The sequence below is a fragment of the Protopterus annectens genome, chromosome 3.part1, assembly GCF_019279795.1.
Source record: "Protopterus annectens isolate FY-2018-M chromosome 3.part1, PAN1.0, whole genome shotgun sequence".
NCBI classification, from domain to species: domain Eukaryota; kingdom Metazoa; phylum Chordata; order Ceratodontiformes; family Protopteridae; genus Protopterus; species Protopterus annectens.
The window spans coordinates 526,878,137-526,897,193 of record NC_056732.1 but is presented as its reverse complement, the minus strand read 5'-3'; the positions used below and the strand labels follow the sequence as shown (position 1 = coordinate 526,897,193).

General features: G+C 39.7%; 1 protein-coding gene across 1 annotated transcript in view; it reads right to left on the bottom strand.

Moving 5' to 3' along the window:
- Positions 1–243: 243 nt before the first annotated feature.
- Positions 244–19,057, bottom strand: part of ACVR2B (activin A receptor type 2B) — a 715,604-nt gene continuing 696,790 nt past the window's right edge. Inside the window, exon 11 of the mRNA XM_044066229.1 lies at positions 244–1,796. Coding sequence (XP_043922164.1) covers positions 1,602–1,796 — 195 coding nt within the window. The 3' untranslated portion in view covers positions 244–1,601. The remainder of the gene's footprint in view (positions 1,797–19,057) is intronic.

The window sequence follows — 19,057 nt, the reverse complement described above, 5'->3', positions numbered from 1 at the left end:
ATTTTGGAACTTATTTTTTTCTCATAAAACTCCCTTGTCAAAAGCCAACTTACATTAAAATATACTTACTACAAGACAACACAACTAACAAAATATATAATAAACTCATACAAGTAGAAAATTCTGAGGTATTTCAGGTTTGAGGTGGTCTGTGGTCATGAAGTTTTTTTTTTTTTTTTTTTTTTCATTTTTCACTTTAAACCTCGGAAGCCATGTAATTTGAGTGTGTTTTTCAACATTGCATGTTTTGAAAAATCTGAAAAAAATTAAGAGTTGAATGAGCAGCATAAGGAGCACTCAGTGACTAAAGAGTTATGGCATTCTCAAGTACGGGGTCTAGAACCTCCAGCACTAAGACAACAGCAAATTCTGAGACAACACTCATAGAGCAAGGAGAGAAGAGGTAGCAACATAACACCTTAGCCCTGAAGTCTGCTGGTCAATGCTGCCCTGTATTTTGTAAGAAAGGATATTTTTTCTTATCATATTTGTACTGTGTGTCATGAAGAAACAAAAGATTAGGAATAACTGCTGTTTTCTTAAATTTACAGAGAAAAGTTGGTAAAGGTCTGCCCACCTTAAAACACAACATGGGCTATAATATATTTTCACATATTCATGGCTCAGTGCATAACCACATCAGACAGCGATGGTGACCCCACAAAATGGCCTGCCAAGGGTTGTCAAAATAAATGGTCTACATTCCTCAGTTTTCATTTTTACACCACTTTTTAAATATCTTCTCTATACAGTTACACATATATACAACTCTTACATAGCTGGATAAAGCCATTATAAATTTGATGTTGGAATTTTTTTTTTCATTTGGCACCTAAGCCAGACTCGTGGTCTCTAGTCAGTGTTTTCAGAGTTTAATGCAGCTTAGATGACCAAGAGGCTCCTCTTGCTTTCTCCTTATCCTATGGTTGTTGCTGAAACCACTGTGCCTCAAAAAAAGCCATTCCCCATGAACTGGTTACCTGAGTAGTAGTCCCATATCAAATCATGTTCATCCAAATGCTGCAAGGTCCAACGCCTCTCTCCCTCCCCATTAATAACCTCCCCTCCAATACTCCCCAAAAAAGATTCAACATCCTCTTCTCATTTTGTACATGATACAAGACACCCGTTAGATCCGTAAAAGACACGTCTACCGTTTTGAAGCACACTGTCCAAAACAAAAACAAACAAACAAAAAAAAGAAATAAAATCCATTGAGGAAGGTATTATCTTGTGTAACAGTCTAAGTTTCCTCCAAAGTTTGCAGCATTTTGTTTTTGTCAAACATGGTAGAATGTTTTGATGACAGGCATCCTGTGCAGAAGACAAACCTAAAACAAGTGAAAGTAAGGAAATGAAAAGAAATGAATGAATCTGTTGAGGTTCTGAGGTACCTGCACCTTTTCTGCATTCATAAGTCGGCACCTGAATGCTTGCTGAGTTGTCCATTTATTTTAATACAGTAGAGCAATGTGCTGGTAAAATTGATCTGATCCAAAAATAATATTAATAATAAAAAAAGTCAGGATAAAATAGCAGCTGCATTCATGTTTCTGTTTTTTAATCCACTGAGTCTGGAAAGACAAATGTTAACTGGGGACTCAGATACTGGACTCTTTGGGTGGCAAGTCCACATTAGTGACAGAGGTCACCATAGAAACCAGGCAGTCCGAGGTAGTGCCATTTACAGATCTGCGGATTTGAGAGATACGCTCCTCGACACAGCCCGCTGATAGTCGTGCTTCCGCATCATGGTCCCAGCACTCTTCAACTGTCTCGCATAACTGAGCCATACCCTGAAAGGAAACAGTGATTTAATGAAATGCTCTTTTACATCACAATGTTCAAATACTTGCTGACTACATTAAAAAAAAAAAAAAAAGTGGTCCATGTTGTTTAAAATAAGCAATGAGAAGTTTCATTACACATGCTCACAGATTGCCATCCATTTCTCTTGCTTCAAAGCATGCATCAAAATAAGCTCTATTAAGTTCATATAGACACTCTACTACAGCTTTCTTTACATGCAGACTGCTAAGGGTTAGGAAGAATATGCTGGCTTAACAGTTTAACTCAACTCAAAGATGAAGAGAACATAAACAGATTTAAACACAAATTAAGAATGGCATGACCACCGGCTCAATCACTTCACTGACTATGGCTCCAGGAAAACATTATGTATCTGAATTCTGATAAATGTTCAGATCTTGCACAACATGTTTTACAGTGGAAAAAATGTGTGTTTTGCAGTGGCTGTTTACCTCTCTCTATAGCTTTATGTAAATACACTTTACCTCCCACTTTCCGTTCTACATTAAATCTACTCTGTAAAGTACTAGACGAGACTACTGCACACCGTGGTATGTTCTCCTTCCTCCCAGGAGGATACTCTTTCTTACCGACCCTTGGGTGATAAACTCCCTGTGGTTTTGATCTTCTGATCTGACAGTGCTTCAGGTTTCATAATCGTTAATAATACAATATCATAACTTCTCTCTGCACCCCCCCATACAATACCACACAAAAACATATATAGCAAAATAATCTTCAGTTACTTCTGTTTATCCTCTGCAATTATATCTTCCATCTACAAGCAGATATTTCAGTTGTTACCACTTGATGTTTTCCCAACAGACTGAATTCTTCCACATATAAATGAAACAGAACTGCAGCGCAGTGCAGCACAGATGTAGACAAAACTTCTATGCAACACTTTTTGAACTGCTTCTGTAAACTGCCTTAAGGACATGACAATAAAAACAAACAAAAACTGCTAAGATTACATAAGGACATGACATTTTCCATAAAGCTATTTTTTAGTTATGCAACCAGAATGCATCACTTTTCTTAAACTGATGAGTTAAGAGATGTTAACAGAGATGGTCCACTGAGTCTTTATGGCTTAGTTTTCAAGAGTTGCCAAGGAAGGTATTTTAGTGAATGGGAGAAATACAGCAGAGAGACCCATAAGCACTCACTGCCCTTGATGCCTAGACTATACCACACGCTGCACAGCAGACTGAAAAGCATGCAGTCATTCACTGTCACAAACTAATTAATTCAGTAGGGTTAGGCTACTGTAGAATAGGCTGTGTATGGGATATGAGGAGTCAGAGGTAACTGCAATCTCAAAAATGAGTTAGAAATTAAAGCTTCAAGAGAATATGAAAATATAGCACTTTCATTATACAAAAATATGGGTTTAGAGACATGAATTACAGCTTAACTGAAGAACTAAATCAGCTACATATACATTTACACGAAAGGATGACAGAGGATTAACAGCGGTACGTTAAACACTACACTGACAAGTAACAAAAGAAATTATGCACATTCAGTGTTAAGTCACAGTAAAGGAAGACGTACAAAATACAGATAAAAAATATTACATTATCAATTCAGAGAACACATACTAAAAAGGTGCAACTGATAAAACCAGTTTGAAAAATGCTTAACGTATTGATCAGGATGGCATTTCTAAGTGTTGGTCAGTGATGAATAAGGCATTGTGTAAGCTGCTGACAGATAGTAGGACTGGTAAAGGTCTAAGATGAGATATAACAATTGTGAAAAGTCATAGGTAAACTCAAAGAATGAAAAACGTTGAACTGTTTTTAATGCTAAAAGGGGGTTAAGATAGCATAGACAATGAGAGCAGCATCTTAGTTTTATTCTCTTCTACACACACTGTTTTGGTAACCCTTGGAAATTTCAGGACTCCGAATGTTAAGTGCCTTAACACAGAGGTGGAAAATCTGGATTTACATAAACTTATAAGTCTGGGATTGCTAGTTCTCAAAATATTTTTTTTTCCAAGGTAAGGTGATCTTGGAGTTGGTATACACAAGTTCAGGAGATGTGGAGAGCTTGCACCTCACATTTCTGGGTGCAGGGGAGTTTGCCTCCTGTAGAAAATGGAAGTTAAACGAGAAGACATGTTTGACATTTGCTCTGCTCCCACATTTTCGGCCTCATTTTTTTCCAGTGTGGCAGGACTCAACATTTCAAGCCCTGAAGTTTCAAAAGAAATATCTTCCTTTTTATCATATAAAGAAAAGTCCACAGATGTCATACAGCTACAGTTTTAAGTATGAATAATAAGGGAATATGTGCTACTGCTATGGACACATCTCCCCTGTCCTCTTCCAACTTCATTAGTGAAAGGAAAACATCAGTGGTACATGTGGTACACGTGAGCAAATCTATATGAAAGTCAGATCAGTAAAAGGTTGATACAACTAAGATGGACTGGAGTTGTAAAAGTCAATAAAGGGGTAGACAAACACTGTCACCCTATACTTCTAAATGACGCTGTAGTAGGAAGTCAAGCCAAAAATTCATACTACTGGAAAAAAAAAAGCTGTGCATTATACAAACAAGATAAACACCATAATCTTAGAAGCTAGAGGCACTGTGTTTATGGATATGAATACAAAAGTCATCAAAAACATGAAAAAAGGCCAAGAACAGAAAATTATGCAGAATACAGTTTCAATACATACTGCTTCATCTTATGAAATAAAGGAGCCCATTGTCACATTTGCAACTAAACAAACATACACACTTGCTCCTTTCTGTTCTTACCAATTTGATACTAAAAGTTATATTTAGGTTAGCTACAGATTTTCAAGAAGGTGCACTACTGGAAAATAAAGTTTTTGTCTGAAATAATGGGCATATTTATAACAGTTCAACTTTTTCATTTATTTTCAATGAAATTGATTCATAACAGAAGCTTCAATACTGGCTGACTTTGCAACTGCTTTCTTATAGCCCCCCCCCCGTCATAACACCCTTTTACTACATATTTTTTACGAATCTGGAGTGACCGTAGCATTGTTGAATAACTCAATTTTGTTGAAAGCACTGTTGGCTAGTACTTGCATAACCAAAATAATGCTCTGATTACATTTTTTTTGCCTACACATCTTTTGACAGTTTTTTAATAAATAATTTATATTCAAGGTAAAAGGCCACCCCCCAGAGCGTCTCTGCACCTTTTCTCCAAATAAAGCAGTTAACAGAAATGAATGCATGTGGTCCACATTTTCTTCCCTAATACTTTTACACCAAGTACATGATAGCCTGGGTTGTGACAACATAAATGTGGATGATGTTTAACATGAAAACATGCAAGACTGAAACAGCATTTGTACAAACTGTAAGATAATGCTTTACTGTGTGGGCAACTATCCTCAAACAGGAAGCTTCCACTGCACTCCCAAACAGTTAACTATGAAGTCAATGCACATCAAGGAAAGGAAAGACCCCCCCATGCAGAGCACAGTTCAGTTAACTGTGCCGTTTCATAGAATCACAGGAATTAAAAGGCAAGTTGTGGGACCATAAGGACCTTGTCAGTACCCACCCTTATGATGTGCTCCTTCTGCTTTCAGAAGTGCAAAGCAATTTGTGGCTGGGCCGAATTTGTGAATGTACAGCTACTCATTAAGGTTAGTCCTGAGGGATGCAAAGGTGTCTCTCCTGTTTAACATACAAAAGGTGGGTCTATTCCAGAAATGAAGTAAATGTTGGGTAATAAAACAGTCCCTGTAGTATGTTTTGTTTATATGCTGGTAGAGATCTAAATCCCTAGATCTAGTGTTAGTGGAGCTGTCTGTCTTGCGGAGATGCAGGACATCAAGGCAGATTGGGTCATTAATGGAGTAGAATGCAAGACAGAGATCCCCATGTAACGCCTATAAAAGACTTAAGTATTGACAAATGGCTTCAAGCCTGTCTTGCTAGGCAAGGATTTTTGGTTCAGTAACCTTTGTTAGGAAATACTGGGGCCTTTCTAGCTTTGCAATGTGTCTGGACAGGTGTGTTGCAAAGGGAGCATTGTATTTAATGATTGGCCTAATTAAGGCAGAATATAGCACTACAACAACTTCTTTTGATCTGGATGAGATGTTTTTGAGTACAGTTTAGATATACAGAAGGATTTCTTGACTACTAATGCTACATGGTAGTTACAAAAGAGAAGGAGCTGTCAACCCATATCCCATACTACCGTATCATTCAGGATTAGTGTGGGTTGCTTGCTATGGTGCAAGTTGCAGATGAGAACTTTTTGCCAAATGCAACAATACTACATTTCTTGCATTTAATTTTACTCCTTTTCCAGTACACCATTGGACACTGATGGTTATTTTTGTTGTAGTAGCACCATATCTAGGGGTGAAAGGACATTACTGCCAAGCTGCAGTCATCAGCAAACCTTTTTATCCACAGATCTGGATTTACTGTTTGGTTGACGAAGTACTGTGTGTAAAACAAGCAGGACAAGGACAGTGAACACTTTGGTACAATGCTCATTACTTTCTTTCTTTCTCAGGTAGCATATGGTGCTTTCACCAAGTAGGCTCTATTGTTTATCCAGTCTCTCTACCCTACCACACATGGGTCTTCATTTAGGTATTTTAGCTTGTTTATAATATCAGAATGGTGAATTGTGTCAAATGCCCTGGCCATACTGGATGTGTAGACAGAATGCCCACACTATCCACAACCTTAACGACCTTCTCAAGGAAGTCTACCAAGTTGAAAAGAAATGAAGGCGAAAGTGTACGACATTTTGGATATTACAGTTTAGAAGTCACATATGATATACTCCATGGCATTTCATATTAAACTAGTTAGAATGAGAGGGATACAATTCCTGGGCTCTGTGGTTGGGCCCCCTTTACTAATAGGCATTATCACAGCAGTTCTCCATACTTTAGGGATATATCCTTTGACTATGTTTATGTTATAAATTTTAGGAGGGGTTCTAATAGGACATATCTGGCACTAGTTAACAAGCATCCAGGTATGTTTCCATGCTCTACTAAGATGACAGAATTTTTATGACTGTTTTCTGAATAAGGTTTGCAATAAACTTACCTGCACAAATATTTGCTATGTTCTTTGGGTCTAAGTGAATGCTGCTGCTTTAGATTAGCTCAGAGCATTGCGAGGGATGGCTTCTGATTTTTATGACATAAAATTGTTACAATTCTCCTTGGCTACAGCGGTGGTGCAGCAGTAGCGTTGTTGCCTCACAGCAAGAGGTTCTCCTGTTCGATTCTCAGTTGGAGTGCGGGGAGTGCCTTCTGTGTGGAGTCTGCATGTCCTCCCTGCGGTTGGGTGGGTGTTCGAAAGACATGCATAAATGGGTGTGCCTTCGTTGAAGGTTGAACATCGAGCTGGAACCTTGGCGTTCGTGAAAATCTACTGCCAATCATTAGCGGACCGGAGTTCCGCTGTGGCGACCCCTAACAGGGAAAAGCCGAAAGACAACAACAGATGGTAGTTGCAAGTTCATGTTTAGCTTTACTCATCCTAATGATGGCTTTTAATCATTTGCTTACCCTTTTGGAGTCTTTAACCCTGGCTGATTTAGATTTATTACAGGACTATAAAAGTGTTTTTTTGATACAGAGCTTGTTTATTCTAGTAAACTACCATGGTGATCCATTTTTGAATTTCACAACATATTTGGTTCTAGTAGGGACTGCCAGGTGTAAACCTTTTTCCATGTGTGAACAGAACACAAGTAGCAGCTGCGGATGGATGAAGGCTAGTGATATCACAAAAGTACATTCCGAGACCACATCATAGAGGTTAAGTTATATATGTATATTTTTTATACATGTGTATTTAAATAGAACTTGAGGTTCTTTTTTGAAAATGGGGGGTGGGGTAAAGGAGAATGTATGACAGGCTGGCTGACAACGTGTTTTTGAAATTCTCCTATTTAAATCTTTTATATCAGTTGTAATATATCAACACTGAGGAAGGGTCTTTTAACCCGAAAGCTTTGGAGTATTAAATTTTGTTTCTCTTGACGTGGGATTTATTCATTTCTTTATATTCACTTGTTCCAGTTTCACAATATTGGCTAAGTTCTGCAGGTTCTATCAGTGAGCCAGTTTGCAACCCACCTAGTGATACAGGTGTTGATGCCTAGCTTAGTGAGTCTTTCTATGACTCCTGAGCGGGGAATGGTATCAAAGGCCTTGGCCAGATCAAGGTAGCCTTCATCCACAGCTCTGGTGAGTGACTCAAAGAAGTTGAGCAGGCATGATCTACCCTTCAAAAAACCAAACTGTGTGGGACCCAGAATTTGGAGATTCTCTATAGCCTTGTTTATTAGGTCCATGATGATGCGTTCCATAGCTTTGCATATCAGACTCGTCAGGCTAATGGGGCGATAGTTCCCAGAGTCTGTAGTCACTCCTCGTTTGTGGAGAGGGATGACTGTAGCAGTGCGCCATTCGGTAGGGACAAAGCCTGAGGTGAGGCTGTGATTGAACAGGGCACACAGGTGAGGTGCCAGTTCACTCTGTAGTTCATGAAGACCACAACCAGGGATATTATCAGGTCCCAAAGAAGCTGTATTCTTGGGCCTTGGACAGTGCTAATACTGGGTGCCTGGCAACCTACTGGTATTGTGACTGGTCCTTTGGGGGGGGGGTAAAGTTGGCAATTAATCTGTCGACCAGTACATTGGCAATATCTGTTGGCTTGGTAAAACAGGTACCATTGTGCAGTAGCTCAGAGGAAATCTGGGTATTGCCGTGGAGATTCTTTACATAACTATAGAAGGCCCTGTGGTTGTCTTTACTATCTGCTGCAATTCTGTTTTCATAGATAGCTTTAAAGGATCTGATGAGGGATTCTCAACCTTTTGTTGAGGCTGATATAAGGGTGTTTTTTTCAGTCTTGGGACTTCACCTTATTCCGCATCAGTTTCCTCCTTCTGTTGTAGAGTTTGTTTATGGCAGGGGACCACCAGATTGGCTTCCTTTTTCTTGAGGAGAGTGTCTTGGTTCTATTGGGTATGGCGAGATCCATGCATTTGTGTATGTGTTTGTACACTGCAATGGTGTATGATTCGGCAGTCATGCAACTATTCTCCATTTGCATGGGTGCGTGAAGTTAGCCACCTCTGTTTTTAGGAGCACAAAGTTAGCTTTGGAGAAGCTTTTCATGGTGGTTGCCTTTGTGGGGGTGGGGTGGGAGGGATATAGATTTCCAAGGTGATTAGTTTGTGGTCAGATCTAACTAGGGATGAGTTGACTATTGGTGTAGAGCAATGGTCGCCCATGTTAGTAATGATCAGGTCAAGGATATTGCTACCTCTAGCGGGGGTAAGAACGAGCTGGTCCAGGGCATTGGAATTAATGAATTCCAGGAAGCATTGGGCATGTGTATTGGTACAGGAATAGTTTTCTCAGTTAATGGAGGGGTAGTTGAAGTTGTCCATTATGAGAGTGTTAGGTTGGACCCTAATATTCTCCAGGATGCTTAGGAATGTGGGGTGGGAGTCTTGGGACATGGTTGGGGACCTATAGCAGGCTACAACCTGAAACTCTGTCTTACCCAGTGTTAGCTGCACCTGAAGTATCTCAGATGCATTATGTTGGGCTACCAGTCTGGAGGTGTGTGCATCCTTTATGAATATGGAAACACTACTGCCTTTGGAGCTTCGGTCCAAGTTCTGGGACCGAAAGGTGTGGAATGAGCTATAGCCTGGTAGTGCAGGGGTGGTTCTGTTGCCTTGAATCAGGTCTCTGTTACAGCACAAATGTCAATGTTCTCCACTTTAAGGAGTGCTTCGAGGGAGTGCATTTTGAGATTTAGACTTCTAGCGTTGAGCAGCATGACCCTCAAGATTGCATTTGTTTGTAGCTGTTATGGTGGTAATTTGGTCTTTGGAACACTGCCTAAAAAACACTATAGGGGTGGCAACAGCCTTGGCCAGTATCCAGATGCCCAGGGGCGACAGATGCAGGCTATCTCTGGCAAAGCATCAAGGTCCGTCAATCATGTCATCCCAGGCAGACAGATACTGGATCCCCTTATAATGACACGAGAAACTTAGCCAATTGTTGAAATCAATAACTTTCTGCTTGCACTGTGGTATCATTCTAGGTGATGGTTGGATGCGGCTCAGGGCTAGGTTCATACCCGCCTGGGCTACATAATCCAAGAGGTCCTCCATGTCTCTTCATGTACTCCAGGGAGGTATGTCTCAGGTCATTCACACCCACATGTACAATGACAGAGTCATATTCATACCTGTTGTTGAGGGACCTGAGTGCGTGCGTTATGTGGCAGTTCCTGGTGCCTGACAGGCAGCTGACTGTTACTTTCTCCTTATTCAACCTAGTGAGTAGGACATCAGTGTGCCTCACTATTGAGTCACCTATGACTAGTGTGTTGGGCATGCTCTTTTGCCTTAGGGGCTTTGGTTAAGTGGCACACTGTTTAGGAGAGTTATCTGTCTCATGATTAGTGTTGTGTTGTGGTGGTCGAGTGCGTTTCTGCCTTGCAGGTCTCTGTTGTTTGGGTAGATTTTTGAAAGCCTCTGCAAAGGTCAGTGCGTGGTTTGTGTTTTTATGTGAAGGCAGTGCTAGTGTGTGCCCTGGAGGTCTATGTATTCCATGTGGTGTCGTGCAAGTGTTGACCTTCTCCTCTTGACCAGCTCTTCTGGACTTGGCTGGAGAGTGCATGGCTTCTAATTTGGATATACAAGTGCATCGCTCGTACATCTGAGTGTTGGGAGGTAAGAGAAGAGGGTTGTCAGTGTACATGAGGCACTTGCTACATTGCCTCAGGATGCCCAAGTTCACTAGGTTAATAGGGGAAAGCACAGGGAACTGACCTTTAGACATGCCTGGAGGGGTGGGGCATTAATAATAAGTACTGGAGCTATTTCCTTGTAGAACATTTAGTGCTGGGTAGCACTTTTGTTTGCTACAATAATTTCTACAAGAAGTCTGGTAAAGTGCTAAACTAATAAGCTAGTAAAAGTGCAGGAGAGGAGAGGAGAGAGCTAGCAGATCTAGGGGAAAAATTGAAGAGCAGACTTTGGCACCACTCAGAAGCTTACAAACAGTCCTGGATACAGCAAATCTGTATCTGGACTAGACTAGTTACAGGAAAGGCGGGAAAAGCGCAAATGCAGGCTTTTAAACCAGAACATTGAAAGAGAGGGATAAACTGCCCAAATGACCAATAAACAACAAAATTATGGGCCTGAAACCACTCCTCTTGTGGTGGATAGGCTACCTAGTGCTTACCAGTCCCACTGATAAGTTAGAAGGCTTCCCTCCAACACAGAAAGGCTTGGGGGGCTCAGTAGTTTACCAACAGTCCTGGATACAGCAAATCTGTATCTGGACTAGACAAGTTACAGGAAATGTGGGAAATGAGTGCAAACGCGGGCTTTGTTTTCTTCCTGAAAACAGTACTGTGTTCACATAATGCAACATTACTGTTCTTTCAAAACAAGACAGTGTACACATGCCAATCTTTGGGTAATCTCTCTCAATAACATTTGCTAATAATCGTTTTTGGTGACATCAACACCAAAAATGGCTGAAACATTCAGTATAATAGCACTAGAAGACTGCAAACTCAAACAGCACATGATGAAAAAATGTTTAACATTCATTCAGATCAGCTAAGGAGGTGATAAAAAGACTGACGGACTGGATAACCATTCACATCAGTAGCAAAAAAAAAGAATTAAAGGTGAGAGAGGTTACACCTTTCTTTACTGTCAGTCTTTCTGCAGACAGCAGGAGTGTGGAAGGTATCACCACCCCAGGGACATCTAATTACTTTTCAGATCCAGCCAGAAAACTTGCAATCACGTGCAGCTTACCTAATTTATTTTATAAATGGCCTGCTGCAATGATCTCTTAATTAACACCAATGTATGTGATCAGTCAGACACTGAAGATGGCACTCCAAATAAAAAAAGAGAGAAAGAGATGCAGTACACTCGGACCAAACATAAAAAAGAGATATGCCAAGAAATTACTTGCAATCTGTGATGTCAAACAAAGGAAAGGTGCATTGAATTTCAAACAGCAGAAAAAATGGAAGAATACTGCAGTAGAACAGGAACAAGATGACAAAAAGCACATACATTTGGGAAATTAAGCACAAACATAGTATTCGGAATTTAGATGAAAAACTAGAAATAAAAAGCAGCTCATGATCAAAACACCTGCACCTATAAGAACATGATGCAAAAGAATAAAGGAAACATGACAGAAACAAAAAGGAAGGCAAAATGGAACAGCAAAAGGAAAAGGTAGGTTTAAGAAATTATCAGTCAAAAGGAAAATGGATTGTAAAGCCTCAAACGTATAACATTAAGAGAGAAGACGGTTGAAATATACAAGAATGTGTTTTGAAAAAGGATTCTGACAATGCTGAAAAAGAATTCTAATGTACAGAAGGTAATGGAAGAAAGAAAGGAAAATGATACATTTAGTGCAATGGTTGCTACTCTGAATATAGAGCGGGACAGAAGAAACCCTAAAATTATGCTGAAGGACATAAAAGCAAATTTACTTTACATACAAGATAAAATTTGGTCAAAATGGAAGAAATGCCTCCCTAAGGCAGATAAGTTTATATGGCATATTTTTTAGTTTAAGTGTGAAGGTGAGAAAGTTCCTTTTGACAACATTAAAAATAAGCCTTCTTCGGACATAGACAAGAGATCAGCACTGTTAATATTCATGCCCGACTGGGATTTCAGCTACAGGTTTAAAATAATGGCACAGAACTTTATTTCACTGGAACTTTAACTTGTATTTGGAGGAGGGAATGCTTCACCTTTCTTGTTCAGCCAAGTTTATGCATCAGTAGTATAATGCACCTGAAAGTTCACTTCACTTGGTATTTTTGTTTCAGCAGGGCCTTCTCAGCAAGTTCTGTGAATTGTGTGAACTTGCCGGTTCTACATTATTAGCACAAACACGAACTCGGTCGCTTGACTAAAGAAATAGTCATGACTGGTAGCAAGTTAAAAAATGCCTTTTGCAGGAGTGGGAAGAAGCCCCTGTACTCCTCAACCTTAGGCTCTGCACCCACACCACTGGACTATATAAATGCAGTCTTTGAGACTGTATACTTGCACAGAAAGTTTGTGTAATCGACCTTCTCACACTTGAATACACAGACAAGCTTTCAGTTGCAAGTAGATGAGTCACGAGCAACTCAACTGAGTAAGTAAAAGGCAACTGAAATTGTAACAATGCATCAGGAAGAATTTTTTTTTTTTTAGTTCTACAAGAAGGGTATATAATTCAGGGCTACAACTTCAATGGTACCCAAGCCATATGTGGCTAGCAAGCTAGTTTACTACTTACTGAAAAGTTCATAACAGACAGAACAGTCTCCAACATCTGAGAAAAGCCAATCAAATTTGGAGACCTATTCCTTTAATGTTCAACTAGCTGTTTTATTGTGCTACCATGGCTGCAGTATTCTAATAAATGGGACTAACTACTACACCTTCTCAATAGCAAGTTCCTTCATCGGTCATGGCAAGAAAAGCATCAGATGATTTTAAAATAATTAATGTCAGCTTATGACGATATGAAAATGTCAGGTCTGAGTACTCATCAAATTGCTTCCAATCTCACTGGTTCAATACTGTTACAAAACAAGACTCTCCAATTCACCCTACTAAAGTCTTGAAAATCTACTTAAGACAAACTGCATCAGGTAACAAACACAAAGGTATATCAGACCAGTAAACAACAACAAATTTCTTGCAATGAATAGAAGAGATATAAGTATGTACATTTACTTAAGGACCAGTACAGTTAAAACATTCACCCAGTCTGTCTCATTACAAGTTTGGAAAACTTAACATGACAGTTCTAATCCTAAGTATCAACACTTGCTAGAAACATATCCTAAGGAGACATTACTAACTTGTACTACCAACTGTCATACAAAGGTCTCTCATACATGACAGTGGAACAGGAAGCACACTACTAATGCCAGGTCATTGGCTATTTTTTAAAGCAGATGACTGCAGTATAGGATGTGAGGTTAATGTTAGCAGCCCTTTGCATGCTTCACTCTTATCCTTTTACTATATTAAAATAAACACTACTCTACTACTTGAAATATTCCTATGCTGAGCCGCTAGACCAATGTTCCCTCCATTCAAATAATGCTGATAGGCTGGCTGCATCACTAAGGCTCCAACATTTAATAAATCTGGTGAAAGCTTTTGAAATGTCTGATAGTGGCAGTACTGCAACTCTATTTTTTTTATAATGACATAAAACCCCTTATAGTTCAGTCATATTACCTCTTACTCTAAACATCTTCTGCTGACCAACATGGCTGACAAATACTAATACCACAGACAGACAACTTTAAGCCGTCCTAAAACACTTTCTCTACTAGGACTACTAATGCTACTAACATAGCAAGGAGTTGGTATAACAGTTAAAGCAATTACCTTACAGACACAGGGTACAGGCCTTGATTTTCACCTTGGCATCTAATTACTTTTCAGATCCAGCCAGAAAACTTGCAATCACGTGCAGCTTACCTAATTTATTTTATAAATGGCCTGCTGCAATGATCTCTTAATTAACACCAATGTATGTGATCAGTCAGACACTGAAGATGGCACTCCAAATAAAAAGAGAGAAAGAGATGCAGTACACTCGGACCAAACATAAAAAAGAGATATGCCAAGAAATTACTTGCAATCTGTGATGTCAAACAAAGGAAAGGTGCATTGAATTTCAAACAGCAGAAAAAATGGAAGAATACTGCAGTAGAACAGGAACAAGATGACAAAAAGCACATACATTTGGGAAATTAAGCACAAACATAGTATTCGGAGTTTAGATGAAAAACTAGAAATAAAAAGCAGCTCATGATCAAAACACCTGCACCTATAAGAACATGATGCAAAAGAATAAAGGAAACATGACAGAAACAAAAAGGAAGGCAAAATGGAACAGCAAAAGGAAAAGGTAGGTTTAAGAAATTATCAGTCAAAAGGAAAATGGATTGTAAAGCCTCAAGCATTATAACATTAAGAGAGAAGACGGTTGAAATATACAAGAATGTGTTTTGAAAAAGGATTCTGACAATGCTGAAAAAGAATTCTAATGTACAGAAGGTAATGGAAGAAAGAAAGGAAAATGATACATTTAGTGCAATGGTTGCTACTCTGAATATAGAGCGGGACAGAAGAAACCCTAAAATTATGCTGAAGGACATAAAAGCAAATTTACTTTACATACAAGATAAAATTTGGTCAAAATGGAAGAAATGCCTCCCTAAGGCAGATAAGTTTATATGGCATATTTTTTAGTTTAAGTGTGAAGGTGAGAAAGTTCCTTTTGACAACATTAAAAATAAGCCTTCTTCGGACATAGACAAGAGATCAGCACTGTTAATATTCATGCCCGAGTGGGATTTCAGCTACAGGTTTAAAATAATGGCACAGAACTTTATTTCACTGGAACTTTAACTTGTATTTGGAGGAGGGAATGCTTCACCTTTCTTGTTCAGCCAAGTTTATGCATCAGTAGTATAATGCACCTGAAAGTTCACTTCACTTGGTATTTTTGTTTCAGCAGGGCCTTCTCAGCAAGTTCTGTGAATTGTGTGAACTTGCGGTTCTACATTATTAGGACAAAGACGAACTCGGTCGCTTGACTAAAGAAATAGTCATGACTGGTAGCAAGTTAAAAAATGCCTTTTGCAGGAGTGGGAAGAAGCCCCTGTACTCCTCAACCTTAGGCTCTGCACCCACACCACCGGACTATATAAATGCAGTCTTTGAGACTGTATACTTGCACAGAAAGTTTGTGTAATCGACCTTCTCACACTTGAATACACAGACAAGCTTTCAGTTGCAAGTAGATGAGTCAGGAGCAACTCAACTGAGTAAGTAAAAGGCAACTGAAATTGTAACAATGCATCAGGAAGAATTTTTTTTTTTTTAGTTCTACAAGAAGGGTATATAATTCAGGGCTACAACTTCAATGGTACCCAAGCCATATGTGGCTAGCAAGCTAGTTTACTACTTACTGAAAAGTTCATAACAGACAGAACAGTCTCCAACATCTGAGAAAAGCCAATCAAATTTGGAGACCTATTCCTTTAATGTTCAACTAGCTGTTTTATTGTGCTACCATGGCTGCAGTATTCTAATAAATGGGACTAACTACTACACCTTCTCAATAGCAAGTTCCTTCATCGGTCATGGCAAGAAAAGCATCAGATGATTTTAAAATAATTAATGTCAGCTTATGACGATATGAAAATGTCAGGTCTGAGTACTCATCAAATTGCTTCCAATCTCACTGGTTCAATACTGTTACAAAACAAGACTCTCCAATTCACCCTACTAAAGTCTTGAACATCTACTTAAGACAAACTGCATCAGGTAACAAACACAAAGGTATATCAGACCAGTAAACAACAACAAATTTCTTGCAATGAATAGAAGAGATATAAGTATGTACATTTACTTAAGGACCAGTACAGTTAAAACATTCACCCAGTCTGTCTCATTACAAGTTTGGAAAACTTAACATGACAGTTCTAATCCTAAGTATCAACACTTGCTAGAAACATATCCTAAGGAGACATTACTAACTTGTACTACCAACTGTCATACAAAGGTCTCTCATACATGACAGTGGAACAGGAAGCACACTACTAATGCCAGGTCATTGGCTATTTTTTAAAGCAGATGACTGCAGTATAGGATGTGAGGTTAATGTTAGCAGCCCTTTGCATGCTTCACTCTTATCCTTTTACTATATTAAAATAAACACTACTCTACTACTTGAAATATTCCTATGCTGAGCCGCTAGACCAATGTTCCCTCCATTCAAATAATGCTGATAGGCTGGCTGCACCACTAAGGCTGCAACATTTAATAAATCTGGTGAAAGCTTTTGAAATGTCTGATAGTGGCAGTACTGCAACTCTATTTTTTTTATAATGACATAAAACCCCTTATAGTTCAGTCATATTACCTCTTACTCTAAACATCTTCTGCTGACCAACATGGCTGACAAATACTAATACCACAGACAGACAACTTTAAGCCGTCCTAAAACACTTTCTCTACTAGGACTACTAATGCTACTAACATAGCAAGGAGTTGGTATAACAGTTAAAGCAATTACCTTACAGACACAGGGTACAGGCCTTGATTTTCACCTTGGGAAGCAGGGCTACTACACTTAAAAAAAAGTTCCCCTGGGCTTATCAGCTTAGTAATTACCTATGAACCTATTAGTCGATGAATGCTGTGTTGCCTAATGAAAGCATGAATGGAAAAATGCATCTGAAAATAATAGTCACAATACAGACTATTTTTCATAGCTGCAAAGCATAACACAATAAAACATATATTTTAAAACATACAAGCAAGAAAACAAATACAAGCCAAGGTATAACAGCAATATATCATGCTCAAGTTATGCTAGGATAATCTCATGTATGGCTCTGAAGTTTGTACACTTAGGCTTCACCATTGTGATGAAACTGTGCCATGCATAAGTAAATCCCAATCAATAAATTATGGAAGTAAATGTAATCCTCCAAAGCTGCTATCACCCTCAACATAAAGCATATACATATGGAAGCAATCTCTCCTTTGTCTGAACAAGCAAATAAGGTCAATGGTGAAATCCTCTAAGGCTAACTTTGAGTCCAAATTGGCCACGTCGACTAAGGATAATCACAAGGCCTTCTTCACATACGTTCACAGTCTGAAAGGTAACACCCAAATCTTCTGAGAAACTGAACTGGTGGTCAATAACACCACATACACAAATGCAGCAGATATAGCCAACCTAGTGGCAGACAGGTTCAGTGAAAACTTCACCTCCCTATCCCGCCCCCCAATCAATAAACCAATATAGCCCCAGCACCTGCCCCCCTCCTCTCATCACCAGGGAGCAGGTGTTAATGCCCTCTCAAAGGCAAAAAAAACAGTCTCCATGGAACCCGACAACATCCCTGCCTGTATCCTACATGAACTCAGGCATGAGCTGTCAGCTCCATTAGGCACCATATTCAACCAAAGCCTGAGCACCGGCTTCATTCCAGCCAAATGTAGGACAGTTACTCTGATCCCACTACACAAAGGTGGAGCGTCCACTGACCCATGCAATTATAGGCCCATCAGCCTAACTAGCCTGATCTGCAATGCCATGGAACGCATTATCATGGACCTTATAAACAAGGACATTGGCAACCTTAAAATACTTGACCCCACACAGTTTGGTTTTGTCAAAGGGAGATCGTCCTGTTAAACTTGGTCAACTTCTTCGAAACAGTCACCAAAGCCATGGATGAGGGGAAGACTGTGCACATCGCCTACCTTGACCAAGCCAAAGCCTTCAACACTATTCCCCACTCGTACAATAGATAAACTCACCCAGCTAGGCATCAACCCATGTGTTACCAGATAGGTAGCTAACTGGCTCACTGATACAACCCACTCAGTTAAAATGGAGGAAGATAGCTCTAGTAGTAGACCTGTAACGAGCGGTGTACCCCAAGGATCGGTCTTGGGGCCTCTACTGCTTGGGATATACTTTTCTGAGGTGCAAGTCAAAAACTGTGGTCTATGGCTGGCCAAGTTTGCAGATGACTGCAAGCTGGGTGCTGTCTTAAACTCCCAAGTGATGTTAACATCCTCCAAGAGGGCCTTAGCCAAACAAATGACTGGTGCCAGAAGCATGGCCTCAAATCGAATGCCAAGAAATACAAAATTATCCCCTTTCGGGAAAAATGGAGTCCCCAATAATTATCAAATTAACAACAATGTACTACGCACGCAATCATTCGTGAGGGTCTTGGGCACCCAGGTTGACAGCAAACTAACTTTTGATCACCACGTTGCCTCCGTTGTACGGAAGGCTTTCTACATGGCCCACCTCATAAGTAAGGGTATTTCATCCAGGAACAAGGAGGTTATAACATCCCTGTACTCCTCCCTTATCAGACCCATTAATGAGTACAATGCCCCCTTCACCATGTACCTTGCCAAGCACATGCAGCAGCTGGAGAGACCACAGAAGTTCTTGACCAGGAAAATCCAGGGTCTCATACACCTGCCCTATACTGAGAGGATAAAAGCCCTGTCCTTCTACTCAGTCTCATGCAGACTGCTCAGAGGCGACCTGTGCCTGGCATACAAGGTCATCTCAGACCCAGCCTTGATGGAGTTGCTGCATATCCGTAAGTCAAATGCCACTCAAGTAAC